Source organism: Heloderma suspectum, chromosome 14 (genome assembly GCF_057233095.1).
Source record: "Heloderma suspectum isolate Gila_16-S chromosome 14, 16-S_ref, whole genome shotgun sequence".
Taxonomy (NCBI): Eukaryota; Metazoa; Chordata; class Lepidosauria; order Squamata; family Helodermatidae; genus Heloderma; species Heloderma suspectum.
This window is the reverse complement of record NC_139471.1, coordinates 24,045,957-24,062,617: the sequence shown is the minus strand read 5'-3', so window position 1 is coordinate 24,062,617 and position 16,661 is coordinate 24,045,957. Positions and strand designations below refer to the sequence as shown.

The following is a 16,661-nucleotide window of genomic DNA, read 5'->3' as shown; positions in this document are numbered from 1 at the left end:
AGATGCTGCAGTCATTGGACTCAATGTGGGAGGAAAACTGAGAAAAACTACTGCTTTTGCAAAGTCAGGAACTTTGCAAGGATAATAAGGAGACTTTTTTTATCATTATGCTTCTGAAAGCATATGTGCATATGCAAGCACACACACATTAAAGATGTGCTTAGGCCTCTCTCATTCACTCCCTGATAAAAGAATCAAAGTTGTTAAGGTACATCCAAAATTCTATTATTCTTGGGATGTCTGAGGAATCTGCCCAGGGGGTGGAGTTCACAGAGATTTCATCAGCTCGGCCTCCTGGACTTTGGCTCATTTCCCCCTGAACTGACCCAACTCAATCTGCTTTGAGTTGGGCCAGTTCGCAGATTTCCAGGTTTTGTTTTGTTTTTGCGACTGCCATTTACATAATTTGTGCAAACTTTGCCTGTAATTTGTGTGAATTAATTTTCACGAATTGCATCTCCAATTTGCTCAAATTATGCAACTTAATTTGCACAAATCGCGTAAATTGCAACTGCAATTTGAGCAACTTTCTATTTGCGCAAATTTAAAAAATGGGGAAAGTTCCTGGATTTGGGGGGAAATGTGTGGCTCAGTATTGAAATTCAAGCCAAGTTGGGGGCACCGCAGAAATCCAGCAAGCCCCAAAGGGGTCAGATTTCCCAGCGATGGACTTCCCTAATTATTATTTTTATTTCTATTATTACATTTATAGCTCACCTTTTTTCCTCTTGCAACGAACCAAAGGCGACTTACATGGTCCTCCTCCTCTTCCCCCTTCTATCCTCACAACAACCCTGTAGGCTGGGTGGAGAGTCAGTGACTGGTCCAAAGACACCCAGTTAGCTTCATGGCCGAGTGGGGACTTGAACACGGGCCTCCCTGGTATCAGCCCAACACTCTAACCACACACCACAGCAGGCAGAAAGCTGAAACTGGAAGACATGAGACTCCACACACTCCACCAATCAGAAAACTCCGAAAATGGGAAATTCTCCCATCTCCAAGGGCAGTATTCGGGATGCAAAGGGAACCTGGCCCAGTGCTTGCATGTACAACAGAACAGAGGGGTAGGAGTGTTCCTCCTCCTCCACAAACGTTAACCAGCACCCCAGCTGGGGAAGGGGAAGTGCAGCCAGCAACTTCTCTCTGCCCGTCTCCCTCTGTTGCACACGCACAACATACACACATCCAGTGCTTTGATTCTAGGGCTGTGTATCTGGACTCCAGAAATCCTAGGAGAGGCAAACAAGGGAGACAACCCATAAACCAGCCTTCCCCAACCGGGTGCTCTCCAGATGTGTTGTACTACAACCCCCATCCTCCCTAGCAAGCATGGCCAATGGGGAAGATGGGATTTGTAGCCCCACACATCTGCGGAGCATCAGGTTGGAGAAGGCTCTCTTAAACTTTCTTCACCTATCATATCCATCTCTAAATAAATGCTGGCGGCTGGGGGGATACTTCGATCCAGGTCCATGCCCGGAGGGGATGCTAGGGTGAATTGGGCGCTTGCTAAGTGAGACACTCAAAAGCTTAACTCGAAAGTGTGCTGGGTACAATGGAAACCGGCGGCAAGCCACGCCTCTCTAACGGCCCTGCCCGGTTCCATATTTTGAGTTGCCCCTGACCATTCACCCCTGCAACTGGCCCAAGGCTCTGAGCAACAGGGAAAACCAGCATGCTTCGTATTACATAAGGGCCTTTTGCAATCACTGAAACTCTGTTCTGCTCCTGCCCTGGTCAAAGCCAGTTATTGTTCCCACCAGAGACACATAGGAGAAGAATGCTCACAGTTGGCATTCATGTGCTCAGCTACATTCCTCCCTCTCGTGCCCGGCCTTGAGTTCCTTTCAGGGCTGGCTCTATCATGAGGCAGAGTGCAGTGACAATGATGTTATGAACAGTGGCCATTCACAAAACAGTTGTTGCTGATCACTAGGGATGTATCAGAATTTTGGTTTTGCTCACAAAACATGCAAGTGTGCCCTGTTTGAAGCCCCAAATGTGAGGACAAGCACATGTCCACCAAAAGTATTTGCACATTGTGAACATGTGCTCATGTTTGTCTTGTTCCCGATTCCCAGTTCAATTTGCATACATTTCCAAATTTCTGCACATTTCCTCAGTAGCCTGAATCAGCTTTTGTCTATGGAGGAAATTTGTGCAAGTTTGGGGAGATATGCACAAATCTCCCGTTTGAGCACTGCTCGGTTTGCGCAAGTTTCCCATTTGCACAATGTGAGCAGCAATCGCAAATGCAAATCAGGCATGAGATGGGCGGCAAGAGGATCACCTGTGAATCGTTGCAACCTCAAATATCGCTCGTTAGCCCCGCCCTCCTGATCACACAGCCCCCTGGCCTTGGGTACATCAATTCGCCTACTGTATGTAGGGTGATTGTATTTTTCAAATCGTGATTCAAGGATGTTCATGCCAGGAGCGACAGCTGTTCTGTGAATGGCCACTGTTTCCAATTTCATCGCCACTGCCTGCACTTACTGCATTTCATTTCCCTCTGATGTCAGTTTTTATCATCCCCTTTCCCCCACCTGTATGTGTACTCAGGACAGCACTTCCTGCTTCTGATGAAGTGGACTGCAGTCCACAAAAACCCATGCCTCAATAAATCTTAGTCTTTAAGGTGTCACAAGGCGCTTTATTGTTTTTGCTACAACAGACAGACACCGCAATTGGTTGGGAAAGAAATCTTGCAGATCTGTTGCTGCATTTGATTCATTGATGTAGGCTGCAGAATTTGGCTCTCTGTTCATGCATAATTTTAACTTCTTTCTTTTATAGTTGCTGCAGCTGAATATCTCTCACTCCATAGCAAGATAAAATTTGGTCTGCCATGTCCTACCTCTGTGTAAGAATAATTGCAAAATGTTTGCTCTATATTAAAGCCAGAGTTATCTTGCAGCATCCATACTCTTCATTGCATGGTTTGCGTGAATTGCTCGAAGGTTCCAGAGCACACCCTTGACCAAGCAACTCTGCATGAGATCTCTGCAACTCCATCTCTGGAAACAATAAACCTCAGGTGTCAGAGCATGGCCACTCCTTTTATAGAGAAACACGCTCCTTTACTCGGCCCTCTTCAGGCTTTCACCGCCTCCGAAACCAACAGGGCGTGCTCCAACCTCCAGGAACCATAATATAGCCATAATATTTCTTTTACAGGATTATGAGTCAAATGACCTTTGAAAGACTGATGGGGATGAGCATAACCACTCTATAACTCACATACACAAAGCTCACCCAGAAGTCCAGTGCAGGAAAAATGAAGCACAAAGGCTAGAATTCTGTGCCCTGAAACACCAACATTCTGCATCCTGAAGGGTCCAAATTCTGTAATCGAAGTGCATGAGGCAAACCACTGAATTTTGCATAGCGTAAAACCTTCCATAGAGCATCCATGCAAAGCAGTTGAAAATTCTTTCTCCCCTTGCCCCTTTCCCTCTTGGTAGGCATCTGGGCCAAGTCTCAAATTTTGGTTACAAGTTTCAGCCCTCCCCCATCTCAAAGGGGATTCTGAAATTTAAAATATGTGTTTGTGTAATACTAGGCCATCTCAGTTTGCAAAATATTGTGCAAACTTGCACAGAATTTTGTGACCTTTGAGTTGGTCTAATAAAGGTATTACCCTAATACGGATTTTGGCTTTCCCCCCTTCTTTTGGCATTTTTCTTTAGGTCAACATGCTACCTGCACTTTTTCAAATATTAAGCTTCCAATTCAAAACCAGAACTCATCTATTTTTGTAACACTATGAGAGATTCATGTGAGATCTTCTGTCCTAGTTGAACTTCTGACAGTGCATAAAGGGCTGGACGATTCTCACCAATGTGATAATTTAACACAATCCAATTTCTGCTCCATAATGTTGGCTCAATGTAGAGTACACAGGAGAGTACAATTCACCACGCCTTTACTCAATATTTGTGTGTGTGTGTGTGTGTGAGTGTGTGGGCGGGGGGGGGGGAGATTTCACTATATAACATTTGGAATATATGGGGCAACTTTGGCTCGTTCCAAATGTCATATTTGAAATGGATTTTCAAGAGAAAAATATCCACCCACTTGACATTTCAGGAGTCTGGAAAAACTGGTTTTCTCCCATTTTTCTTGTTTAAAACTTTACCCATCTTGCAGTGGTGACTGCAAATATAGTACACATCTTCCTAATGAAAGTACAGTTTCATATGAAGACAGCGTGAAAAAGGGACCATGGTCTGGTCGTGCACTGATCATCCCTCCACAATAATTTCCCGTGGGACTTCACTGTAAACAGTCAGACTTTAGAGCAGGAGGAAAGTGTAGTTCACGATAAAAGCTACAGCTTATTCGCTCCTCTGGGTGCTTCCAGATACATGGCTCCTACGCCACCTGTCCAAAGACAAGGTGCAGCTCTTCTGTCGTTTCCTCCTTAATTGGTTCTTTGTGCAAAGGAAAAAAGATGGCAGGAAAACATGAGAGGGTTGCAATTGGGCCCCCCTGTAAAATTCTGTGGGTAAGGCAGGGCAGTTGCACAATAAACACTTCACACGGATGCATCCCCCCCCACACACACACACACCTCTCAGGAGGCTGTGCATTATGCCAACTTCAAATCCCCCCCCCTCGAAATATGCCTTGAAATTCTGGGATCTCATGGCACAGCCTTATGAGCTAACCAATAGGAAATGCCGTGTTTGTACCACCCAGCAGCTAAATCATGGAACTCCGGTCTTCTGCTATCACCACCGGTTTTCTGTTTGCTTCCAGGGGCTGCCACTAACATTTAAAGACCTAAAATGACCAAGGATTTCCAGAGGTGAGGATTAATACATTACCATTCCCTTTCAAAAATAAAAACCAACAACCCATAGCTATTACATCCCATTCAAGTTCCTTTTTTGGTTGCCTCCAAGCACTGCAGAGTAACAGCCCCTCAAAAGCAACGGACAGTCACTGTTTGGTTATGACGTTTTTATTAAAACAGTAATTATTTTCACATTTTGTCTGTCTGGTTTCTGTTCTGTTTGCTTTTTTTGCTAGCAATATACAGGCTCTTGTCAAGCCCTTGCCAATGGCCACTGCTTTCCACGCAACCCGACATGACAGGGAGGACTCCAGCCTGGTGAGGCACAGAACGCCAAAAGGCTGGCCCACAGGTTGGGAATTTGGGGGAGCCTTGAAAGAGAAGAAAGCCTGGAGCATTAAGGCAGAGCGTCGGAGAGCAAGAATCCTGGGGCGTCTCCACATTCCTTCGAACCTTGTTGGATGGGGTGAAGCCTCACATTTTGCTCCACAGTCTCAGGCTGCATCCCTGGTAGAGCTGATGGTGAATCGCAGCCGGCTTGAGCCACAGCAACTGAACTGTTGAGGCAAGAGCAGCCTCCCAACAAAACCCCACCAGCGTGCGGGCATCTGGCCTCTTTCTCTCGCTCTTCTTTCTCGCCTTGGTTTAACCAAGATTGTTCATAATACCCTCCCAGTACATTCACAGACACACATGCACACCCTACACAAAATAAATAAGAATATTGTGCTTGCGAAACGGGAGGAAAATGCATAAATAAAAACTATGCCCCAAATTCCCCAAAATATAGTTTGTAATCAACACGTTCTGCGGTTTTTCCAAAGCTCCATTTGGCACAGTTCATAAAGAGCCCCAGAAGATGCCCTAGGCGAAGCCCAGCCCTTTCTCCACTAGCTCAGGCATGCCTGCTTGGGCTGACAGCAAGGGGGCTCCAGCGACTCAGGCAGAGAAAGAGAAAGAGAAAGAGAGGTGTTTTCCATTTCCTGCTACTCAGTGGGGCGGTGAATCTGCTCCAGGCTTCAGTCAGAACCCGTCAGAACGCTGAAGGAGCCATCCAAGGTGTGCAGCAAGGTGCGAAGCTCCTTCAGAGTCCGACGGGTTCTGACTGAAGCCCAGAGTGGATCCACCGCCCCACTGACAGCCTCCACTGCTGCCGCTGCCTGATCCTTTCTTGAGCTCGAGATGCAGTGAAGGGAGCCAGGGACTGTCTGCGTGCAGAGCCTGTTTTGCACCTCCTGCCTCCTCCTTTTGCCAAAGGCACCGGGGACTGAACCCGGGACCCCTTCTGCGCGCAAAGCAGGGGCTCACCATCTGAACTCCAGGCACCTCTAGCGGAAACACAAGTGTCCCCTGAATGAAAACGGGAAACATGCTTCACTCGTGATCCCTGGGAAGAGCAAAGCCTAGGAACCATCTGCCCACGGAGGAGCACACGTTGCCCCCCTGCGTGGGTCTGTGTGCCATCGTCTAGGCATAGCCCCTGGTTGGAAGGAGGTGAGCCCAGAGCGTGACTCACACAGACACACACTGGGCAAACTCCCTCTGCGGGCAGGTCATTCTGCCACCTCTCTGGATCACGAATGTCTGAACGGTCCAATCACATATGGGTGCAGAGTTGCCTTGCCCTCCCAGTGGAGGCTGACTGGAAGCAATGGAGCCTGACACGTGCAGAGATGCAATGGGCAACCTCCTCCATGGACTGTTTCGGAGGACCCTGGCCTCACAGAAGCCTTCAGGGTTTTTAAAAACATGAATGTAGAAGTTGCGGCATGCCAGCTGTTTGCTTGCAGCACCCAGTTCAAGAATTACCGTTCACTTCCTAGGACAGTTGAAGTTCAGGTCTCCTCCTGAGTCATGATTTGCATGCAAAAGATTCCACCTTCAATCTAATTAAAAGGATCAGCTGGCAGGTGATAGAAAGCCCCGAGACAGCTGCTGTCTGTCAGAGACTATTACGCTACAGCCTTCACAACATGGGGGCAAGAAACTCACAGGGTTTTAAAAGGCAAACCGCCACACAGGACACTGTCAATTGCAAAGAGGGCCTGTGAGTTTAAACAGCCAGGTTTCTTTGGAACTCATGCAGAAGGCCCGGATGATGGAGAACAGACCAGGTCTGGAGCCTGACTTCTGGGTTTGATCGCAGGGAGTCCAAGCGCTTCACATAGCAGCAAGGCCCTTGTCCTCACATCATTGCCTCTTCGGCATGTATCACCATTTAAACACGCACACGCCGTTGCAACCCCAATTCCTTCGATACAGGCGAATCCCCATAAAAATTGCAGTGAAAGGGAGCCTGCCCCCCCATCCCCCCCCCATGCGGTGATGGCCCCTGCTACAAAGCCATTGATGGAGCAGAGATCTGCCTGGTCAACGGGCCTCCGTGGTCAGAGGCGGTTGATCTTTCTCCCATCACGGCCTTCCCTGAACATTCCTGCCCTTTGAAGGCTTTCAAGCAGGTACATTTTCAGTGCTTTCAGCCACGAGGACCAGTAGCATTAATCGTGGGGTTTTAAAAAATAATAGCAACGGGGAACAGCAGCATTTTGTGATCGACTGGTTGTAAAAGTAGCAGCAGGATGCAGGGGCTGGGTTAGAGAAAGCAGAGAGTGAACTGACCCGCCAAGCCCACGCACCCTTGCTTAGTGCAGCATCCAGCGGGGTTAGTGACATTTCGAACACCACAAGTAGCGGATCCCCTTTAGCCCTGTGCTGAGTGACAGAGAAAGGAAGGAAGGAAGGAAGGAAGGAAGGAAGGAAGGAAGGAAGGAAGGAAGGAAAAGAAAAGAAAAGAAAAGAAAAGAAAAGAAAAGAAAAGAAAAGAAAAGAAAAGAAAAGAAAAGAAAAGAAAAGAAAAGAAAAGAAAAGAAAAGAAAAGGAGGGAGTCAGGGCGTCTGCCCCACAGATACGCCCCGCTGGGGGAAGTGCCAAACGCTCGTCTCAACAGAGCATCACTCCCATGAACCATCTCTCCCCTTTCATGGCCCCCACCCTATTTAGAAAAACACCCCCTGCCCCAAAGTTCCATCAGATCCACAGAGGCAAGTTGTTAAGTTAGCCGCCTTCCTGGCTCCAGGTGGGGCCTTGCGAGAGACCCCGCAGGCACATGACAATGGGCCGCCAAGCCAGAGGAGCTGGGGCTGCTGCAAAGGTGCGTGGTCCCTCAAGGGCTCCAATGGGCCACGCCTCGGGGGCATCAGGGTTGTGGGCAGCAGCATCTCCTCTTGCAAAAGCGTCCGGATGAGGTCAACAGAAAAGCGTCGCAGCCACGGGAACGCGCTCCTTTCCCCGCCACAACCCCCCCCCCCCAGCAAACCCCACAGGGCTCCTGCTGTAGCATTTTCCGTGGCCAAATCCCTGCCAACGTCCCTCCTGAGCGCCCGGAGGTCTGCACTGCAGGTGGCCCCCAAACCTCCTCTGACGTGGCCTGCTCCTGGAAAACGCTCCTTGCTCCCCCGCAGGCTGCAGTCAGGCTGGGCTCCTCCGCAGAGGCGAGCTCCTCTTCCATGGAGGGTGCTGGCCAACACGAAACCGCCGTGGCCCTCCGCCAGGGTAAGCTGCCAAGGCCAGATGCTCCTGCGGTGGGGGCCTCCCCAAGTCACCCCGCCCGCCCTCCACACACCTCCTGCCACCTTGCTCTCGGGGGAAGTTCGGTGGAGGGAGGCCCATGAAGGCGGGTGTGAGGCGGGAGGGAGTCTGTGGTTGTTCCAAAGCCAAGGGAGGGGGCCACGGCCCCCTCCGGTCCTCAGCAGAGCGTGTCAGTGTTGAAGGAGAGCTGAGCCTGGGGAAATGAGAACAAGGGAGGCAGATTGGAACCCAGCATGATCGCGTCACGGCGGGACTGCAAAGACGACTGGAGGCTTGGCACGTGACTGCAGCGGGCCTCCAGCCCTCCCCGCCATGGCCCTAGTCTCCTGCCCCAGTGAGCACAGGCCTGGCCTGTTGCTTGGCTTGTCTGCAATCTGCCCCCCGCCCACAAAGCCATTGGCCAGTAGGCCCCATGTTGCGTTTCCCCAATCTTGCTCTCTCTTTTATTCTGTTCTTTTACATTTTTATTTATTTTTTATTACTGGTGTGTTTGTGCTTTAATGCATTTCTTTTCTTATTGTTTTAAGCAGTTTTGAGTTATGATTGTAAGCTACGTTGAGTGCTATTTTGTCTTGGTAGTAAGGCTGGGTAAAAATCAGATCAATACACTAAACAAATTCATTTGCCTGTCCTCTTCTCCTCAGCATGCCTCCTTCGCCCCTTCGCTCTGCATTCTTCTGTTACGTCCTGACTTCTCAGAACAGGAATACTATGTACAGTTTTGGCCATCATACCTAGGATCTCATGGAGTTGGAAAAGGTGCAGAAAAGGGCAACAGAAATGGTCAAGAGGCTGGAGCAACTCCCCTATGAGGAAAGGTTACAACATTTGCAACGTTTTAGCTAGGGAAAATGGTGAGTACAGCCAGGGGTCACATGATAGAGTTGCATACAATGATGCCTAGTGCGGAGAAAGTGGAGAGGGAGACCTTTTTCTCCTCTCTCATCCCAGTAGAACCCAGTGGGGCATCCCATGAAGCTGATGGGTGGGAGAGTCAGGACAGGTCAAGGGAAGGACTTCTTCACACAGCGCAAGGCCAAACTATGGAATTCGCTTCCACAGGAGGTAGTGATGGGCACCCGTTTGGGTGGCTGTAAAAGGGGGTTGGACACCTTCCTGGTGGAGAAGGCTCTCCGTGGCTACTAGTCCTGGGGGCTCTATGCTGCCTCCAGTACCAGAAGCAGTGAGCCTATGTGCACCAGTTGCTGGGGAACAGGGGCGGGAGGGTGGTGTTGCCCTCCTGCCCTGCTTGTGGGTTTCCTGGCAACAGCAGGCTGGCCACTGTGTGAACAGAACGCTGGACTGGATGGGCTGTGGCCTGACCCAGCAGGGCTCCTCTTGCATTCTTAGGTTATGCTCTGAACAGCTCCTCCTGGGTTCTTCCTTCCCGGTGTGCTGGCCCCTGTCTCATCGCTTCCAGCCTCTCTGTCCCCCTTTGGACTCCCCTCCAGCCCGCAACACTCCTCTACCCCTGCTGCCCGCAGTCCCGCGCGAAGTTCTCCCGTCCAGCCCAGCTGCCTTTCTGGTTGTTCTCGCAGCGGCCGCCAGGCTGGACAGAAGAGCCGAGGCGCCGCCCCCCGCAAGGCCTCTTGGCGGCCCCCCTCCTCACCCGCTCCTCCTCAAAGCTGATCAGCCCCTCGTCGTCCGTCTCCAGGTCCTCAGGCTCCTCCACCACCAGGGCGCGCAGCTCGGTGGGGGCCGCTCGGGGCCGCAGGAGGCTGAGCAGGCGCTGCAGCGGTGACTCCAGGGCGCAGGCCGGGACGGCCTCCTGCTGCTCCAGGTTGTCGCTCTGCTTCTTCGCAAAGTTCACAAACACCTGGGGTGGGGAGGGGGGAGAGCAAAGGGAACCGGAGGCCAAGCGGTCAGTTTCCGGATCCACCAGTTTGCAGCCCCGCTGGGCAACGGCCGTCCTGAGCCTGGCACCCAAGAGCTGGAACCAGAAATGCCAGACTCATCATCAGCACCCACTGCTTGATCCAGGGGGAAAATCAATGCCATCCAAGTCCACCACAGAAACATTTTCTCACCCATTTTTTAAATCAGAGTTTCCCCACAGAGTCAATTTAGCATGAGAAAATGGATCAATATGTAATTGGCGTGACCGCATGCGCTACACGTCTCTAACAGACGCAACTGTGGGAGGAACCCTCTCCATTTTAATGTGCCAGGAACCTAGTGCGATCCTTTTAGAGAGAGCGTCCAGACTGGGAGGTTCCAAAACTGATGAGGTGGAAAACCTGATCTTAGTGGGAAAGACCAAAATTTAGTACAGGTCAGCAAATAGGCTCACTGATATAAAGCAAGATCTGGAAATCCAAACATACCTTCTTTATCCGGAAGTTGCATCCTAGTCAGGGATATACGTGGCAGGGAGGACCCCACCACCACCCCCTCCCCAAATTTACAGAACAGGGCATTGAGTTTTTGAAACTATTTGCCAGGTATCAATAGAGGCATCGCACCATGCTAGAGATTATTAGGACAGTGATAAAAATAAAATGGCTGGGACCACAGTCCCCTTATACAGATTAGACTACAACTCCCATGGTCCCTCAGCCTTGGCTATGCTGGATAGGGCTGATGGGATGTGTAGGCCCACCCAGCTGGAGGACCACATGCTGCCGAGCCCTGGGGGGGTGGGGAGGGGAGGCACATAAGGGAGGGCATGACAGAGGCGTATGAAATGAGGTACTCTGGGGAGAAACAGGAGAATCAGAAACATTCTTCCTCCCTTTATCATATCAGAGCTCAGACTCACCCAATTAAGGGGACTGGTGAGAGAAACGGGGGAGACAAAGAGCCCAACGACACGTTACAGTAAACACACATAAAAAGGAACAGCGTGCTTAAACCTTTTACGGGCGGGAAAAGAAGCTCTGGAGCCCTGCTCTGAAACATGCTGCCAAATCTGGATTGGGCCCCACAGAAATGCCCTGCTGAAAATCTCCCCCCTCTCCCCCAGCTGCTGATTGCCCCAAAGATGCCATTGCTTTGGCCCCCTGGGGGGAGCAATCCTATGGTGGCTGGACAGCGGCTGGACAGCCATGGGATATCTGGTTTTCCGGGAACTGACCTCCCCCCACTTCCACGCTACCTTGGAGGCAGCGCGGAACAGCCCCATCCTCCACACCCGCAAGAGGAGTGTGGAGCGGCCGAAAAGGGGCGTTCCGGGGCAGGAGGGCGGAAATGCCTGTACAACACATCCAATGTGTCGCACGGCAGCCTCCTCCCCCACTCTGCCCTCCCGCGGCTGGACAGCTGCAATCAGCTGTCTAGCCGCAAATGCAGGGCAGGGGACGTGCGGAGGGAACGATCCCCTCCGTGCTTCTCCTGGCCTGCATGGGATAGCGCCCTTAAAGCGTGTCCATTGTAATGGGCCATTTGGCCCCAAAGAAAAGTCTTCGTCGCCCAGGGGAGAATTAAAGCTCGGAATTCACCGCCACAAGGTGTCAGGGGTGCTAAGGAGAGGCCTCAAGAGCAAGTCAGACTCTTCGATCCATCTACCCCTGCGTGGCCCATGCGGGAAGGGCAGCGCTGGCTCTCCAGGCCTCAGGCAGAGAGGGGCCGTTCCCAACACCTGGCCCTTTTCAGAGACGTTAGAACCTTCTGCATGCAAAGCAGGGCTTCCACCGCCGAACTGTGGGCCATTCCTGAAGGTGTGTTGATGGCCACCACTTCAGATGGCTTCAAAAGGGGATGAGGCACATTCATGGAGGAGAGAGGTCTATCATGGTGGCTGCTAGCCACAACAGCTAGATAGAGCCCCCATGATCAGAGGCAGCCTACCTCCGAGTACCAGACACTGGGAACATCAAACCAGGCCATTGTCCCATGTCCTGCTGGTGGGCTTCCGGTTGGCCATGGAGGAGGAAACTGGATGCTGGACTGGAAAGGCTTTTGGTCTGATCCAACCGGACCACTCTTAGGTTCCGGCTGTGCCCCCGAGCTACAGCCTCTCGCGCCGGAGAACTACCCCAAGCCCCCCCTTCACTCACGTTGTCCAGTGTTGTCTGGCTGACAGAATAGTCCTCTATGCCCAGGACATCCACCACTTGCTCCATCTTGCTGAAGACCTGGGCCAGCGAGATCTGCTCCGACTTCAGCTGGTACTGCACCTTCGTGTGGTGCCGCTCCTGGTGTGGGATGGGGGAATTGTTGTCGTTGTTAAATTCAGCCGATCAATTGATTTCTGCATCACCCTACAGCTGAAGCTCTCAGGGCGACATACACAGCAACAGCAAAAACAATACTATCCGTGATAAGAACCAGTAATAAAATGCACGTAAGAAGTATTACGTTAAAAGCAGCAACAAAAAAACAGCATTTAAACGCTTCCCCTTTTTAAAACACGGGGAAGCGCGGCGCGTGCTCCGTATTTCTGATGTCTTCCTTTCCTTTTTTTTCTAAATCCCGCACTTCCTCCAGGGAGATCAAGGTGGCATACGTGGTGCTCTGTCTCTCTCACCCTCCCTCCTTTTGTCCCTACAACCACCCTGTGAGGTAGGTTAGGCCTGGAGATTGTGACCAGCTCAAGCGCTGCCCCCCTCTCCCCAGCAAATGTCATGGCTATGTGGGGGGATTTGTACCCATGTCTCCTGGGGCCCTAGTCACTCATTGGACCCAGGGCTCCCTACTGTATGCCCTCCCAGTCCGTCCGTCACCCAGTGGCTCCCTTATTCTCTTCCTGGCAGACCAGAAGCTCTCTGGAAGGGGCAGAGGAGATCCACCTTCCCCAACCTGGTGCCCTCCAGGTGTGTTGGACTACAACTCCCATGCTGGCTGGGGATGATGGGAGTTGTAGGGAGGCTGGAGTCGAATCTTGCAAAGAGCATGGGAACAGGGACACAACGGCCCCCTTGAAGAGGATTTTCCCCTCTCCAGAGACACCGTCGGGGACGGACACCTCAGACAGCGGGCCCTTGTGGCCTACCCCTCACCTTGAGGGCGGCCTCGGGGAAGTTCCGGTTGAAGAATCGCACCACCTCCTTGACATTCAGGCTGGACTTGGTCCGCACCGTGATCATGTAGCCGTCCCCAAACCTAGCCGAGATCAGGAGGGTCAGGTCAGAGATCCGGCCCCGCCACACATCCTTCCCGCACCCACCGAAAGCAAAGTGCGGCTTCCTGCCCCCCTTGGCCCTGCAACGGGGCTGCTCTGCGAATGAACTCGGAAGCGGTTTTTAGCAGGGCTGAAACCTTTTCATTTTGACCAACCGAAAATGTGTCCCTGATTAACTGCTTAGCAGATTTAATTTCATTTTTAAACACCCCCCTACCCAACCCAAGCACTATTTTTCCAATGTCCCCAAATTGCAGAGAGCAAGCAGCATCACAGGACAGGAGTTCTCTCTCCTGTGGGTGAGAAAATAAGGGGCGGGCAGGCAGGGGGCTCTTCTAAAACCCTACATGCGCCACCGAAGAACTAAGGAAACAGCCCCTCTTTGCTCTGGAACGAGTTTCTCCCCGTCAGATACAAACGGAGGCTCACTCCGTCGACTAGCGAAAGCTCGTACGGTTGATCTGCGCATCCGGAGCAGCGGAGGCCTCCGTGCCACCTGCGGGATCGATGCCGCAAACCTGGTCCCTTCCAACCGTCCCTTCAGTGTCGGACGCATGACGCAAAACAGGAGTGGGGGGAATTGGGTGTGGAGGCCCCCTGGGGTCCGAGGCCGGGGAGACCTGGCACTTGGGGAGACGCCATTGCTCCACGCAGAGTCATAGAGGTCCTGGGGCCAGGCTGGGTCTGATCCAGATCCCATTCAGAGCAGACACAGTGCCACATCAGGGTGGGGAACCTCAGGCTCTGGGGATCAAATCCGGCCCTCTGGGGTTCCCCCTTCCCCCGCCTCCTTCCCCTGACCACCGATGGTTTGGTGGGTTCCCGGCTTTGGTGAAGTTTCCCCCCTGTTCTGAAAGGCTGAAACGCCTCTCCTGAGGCTGGGTGGCTGGCCGGAAGAGCTGGACGCTAAGAGAGGCGGGCCTTTGGGGTGTCTTGGCCACACCCCTTTTGCTGTTGGCCCCACCCACCACTGGAATGCAGCCCCCGAGAGGTGTTCCGAAACTGAATCCCGCCTTGGGGCTGGCAGAGGTTCCTCACCCCAGTGCGTCCAGAGAGCGTCGAGGGAAACGGGGCCGGAGGAAACACATCCAGATCCCAGCCCCACCACAACTGCCGCAGCTCCAGCCAGAGCGCGCGTCCCCTCCCCACGCCCGCTGTGCCCCCGCCCCTCACCTGTTCATCTTTGTGTTTACATGCCCCGCTCACCTGTTCTTCAGGTGCTGGATGCTGCCCAGACACTTTAGCCGCCCGTTCACCATGATTGCCAGGCGCGTGCAGAGGGCCTCGCACTCTTCCATGCTGAGGGAGACCAAGATTTAAATGGGTGGTCTCTTTAAATGGGTGAGCAGGGAGCCAGCCAGCCTGTGCAGGTCATCCTGGATCTGAGCTCCCCACCCCACGGTTTCCTCTTTCCCAGAGGGGCAGGGCTGGCCCCCTCAGGAGCCGCAAGGCCCTGCGCGGCTCAAGCGGTGGCTTGGGCAGGGCAGGGTGGATCAGGCCCCCTACGCGCTGCCGGGGAGGCTGCTCCTCACTGCAGCGGCTGCTGCCACCACCACGCTGCACCATGTCCGTCTCTGCCCCCAAGCAGCCCGCTGTGGGGTGCCGCCACTGCCAGGGCAAACCGCAGGCTTGCCGCTGCATTCAGACGGTCGGGGATGCTTCTGCGGCGCCTGCCCCGTGCTCTAGCGCAGCCTGAGGGGCGAGATGGCCCCGGCAGCACTGGGAGCCCCCGGCCACTGACGCAGCAGCAGCAAAAGGGGTCTGAAAAGGAGAGGAGTGGGAAGAACAGAAGGAGGAGGCGGCCTCAGGTGGCACTGCCGAGGGAGCAGGCAAGGGCGTGCTCTTATTCAGTCGATCAGCAACTGGCTTTTGTATCCCGCCTTTCCCCCAAGGATGCCAAGGCAGGACACACGATCCTCCTCCTCGCCATGTGATCCTCACAACAACTCTGTGAGGTAGGTTAGTCAGTGCCTGGCCCAAAGTCACCCAGCAAGTTTCATGGCCAAGTGGGGACTAGAACCTGGTTCTCCCCAGTCCAACACTCTAACCACTACACCACACTGGCTTCAACCCTTCCTTTCCCCCTCCCCGCTCTGCCTACTCCTCCTCCTGCTATCCCAGGCCTCAGACAGCCAAAGGGGGCCTCCAAGGCCTCTCCAACCTGTGCGATGTCAGAACCACTGAGCGGCCCGTCTTGATGATGTCCAATATGAGGTTCCACAGGAAGCGCCGGGCCTTGGGATCCATTCCAGTGGTCGGCTCATCCTGCAGCCAAAAAGAGTCATAGAATCATAGAATCGAAGGGTTGGAAGGGACCTACAAGACCGTCAAGTCCAACCCCCTGCTCAGTGCAGGAATCCAAGTCAGAGCATCCAGCCTCGTCTTGAACGCCTCCAGTGTGGGAGAGCCCACCACCGCCCTAGGTAGTTGGTTCCACTGTCGTATTGCTCTAACAGTCAGGAAGTTTCTCCTGATGTTCAGCCAGAATCTGGCTTCCTGTCACTTGAGTGCATGATTCCGTGTCCTGCGCTCTGGGATGATGGAGAAAAGATCCTGGCCTTCCTCTCTGGGACAACCTTTCAAGTCCTTGAAGAGCGCTATCCTATCTCCCCTCAGTCTTCTCTTCTCAAGGCTAAACATGGCCATCTCCTTCAGTCTCTCTTCATAGGGCAGGATGAGCTGCCCACTGTGGCATCCCCAACTCTTACACCATTGGAGGCACTGGCCCCAGGAGGCCAAGCGTCAGTTGCTCCACGTCCTGAAAATAGATCCCTAGGGAGCGACAGGGCCAGGAATCCCAACTCATGCCATGTTACTTAGCTTGCATTTATACTCAGCTCCAGGAGCGAGGGTAACGACTAACGGCTTTTTTTTACTTGGGCGGGGCACCAGGCAAGGTTGCCCACTTTCCCCATTGATATCCAATTTATGTTTGGAACCCCTGGCATGTGCTATTAGACAAAACAGTAATATTCATGGATTTGTCCATTTTGGTTTAGAATTTAAAATTAGCCTTTATGCTGATGTTCTCTTGTTGTTTATCTTGGAACTCCAGTGGTCGGTTCCAGCTCTGATGAAAGCTTTTGGTAAATTGGCTATTCAATCAGCGGAATTAACGCTGATTGGAGATAAGACTATACACTAGTGCCAATTGGCAATTCCAACAGTGCCCAGAGTCTATTACTTACTTGGGAATGATTATCCCTAGCGATG

The 16,661-nt window shown here is 52.5% G+C and overlaps 1 protein-coding gene across 2 annotated transcripts in view; it reads right to left on the bottom strand.

Annotated features, from left to right (window-relative positions):
- Positions 1–8,262: 8,262 nt before the first annotated feature.
- Positions 8,263–16,661, bottom strand: part of ABCA2 (ATP binding cassette subfamily A member 2) — a 110,073-nt gene continuing 101,674 nt past the window's right edge. For both annotated transcript variants that reach the window (XM_084821129.1, XM_084821130.1), the window contains 6 exons: positions 15,610–15,713; positions 14,655–14,747; positions 13,327–13,429; positions 12,385–12,522; positions 9,999–10,205; positions 8,263–8,582 (listed from right to left, as the gene is read on the bottom strand). In XM_084821129.1, coding sequence (XP_084677255.1) covers positions 8,547–8,582; positions 9,999–10,205; positions 12,385–12,522; positions 13,327–13,429; positions 14,655–14,747; positions 15,610–15,713 — 681 coding nt within the window. In that variant the 3' untranslated portion in view covers positions 8,263–8,546. The remainder of the gene's footprint in view (positions 8,583–9,998; positions 10,206–12,384; positions 12,523–13,326; positions 13,430–14,654; positions 14,748–15,609; positions 15,714–16,661) is intronic.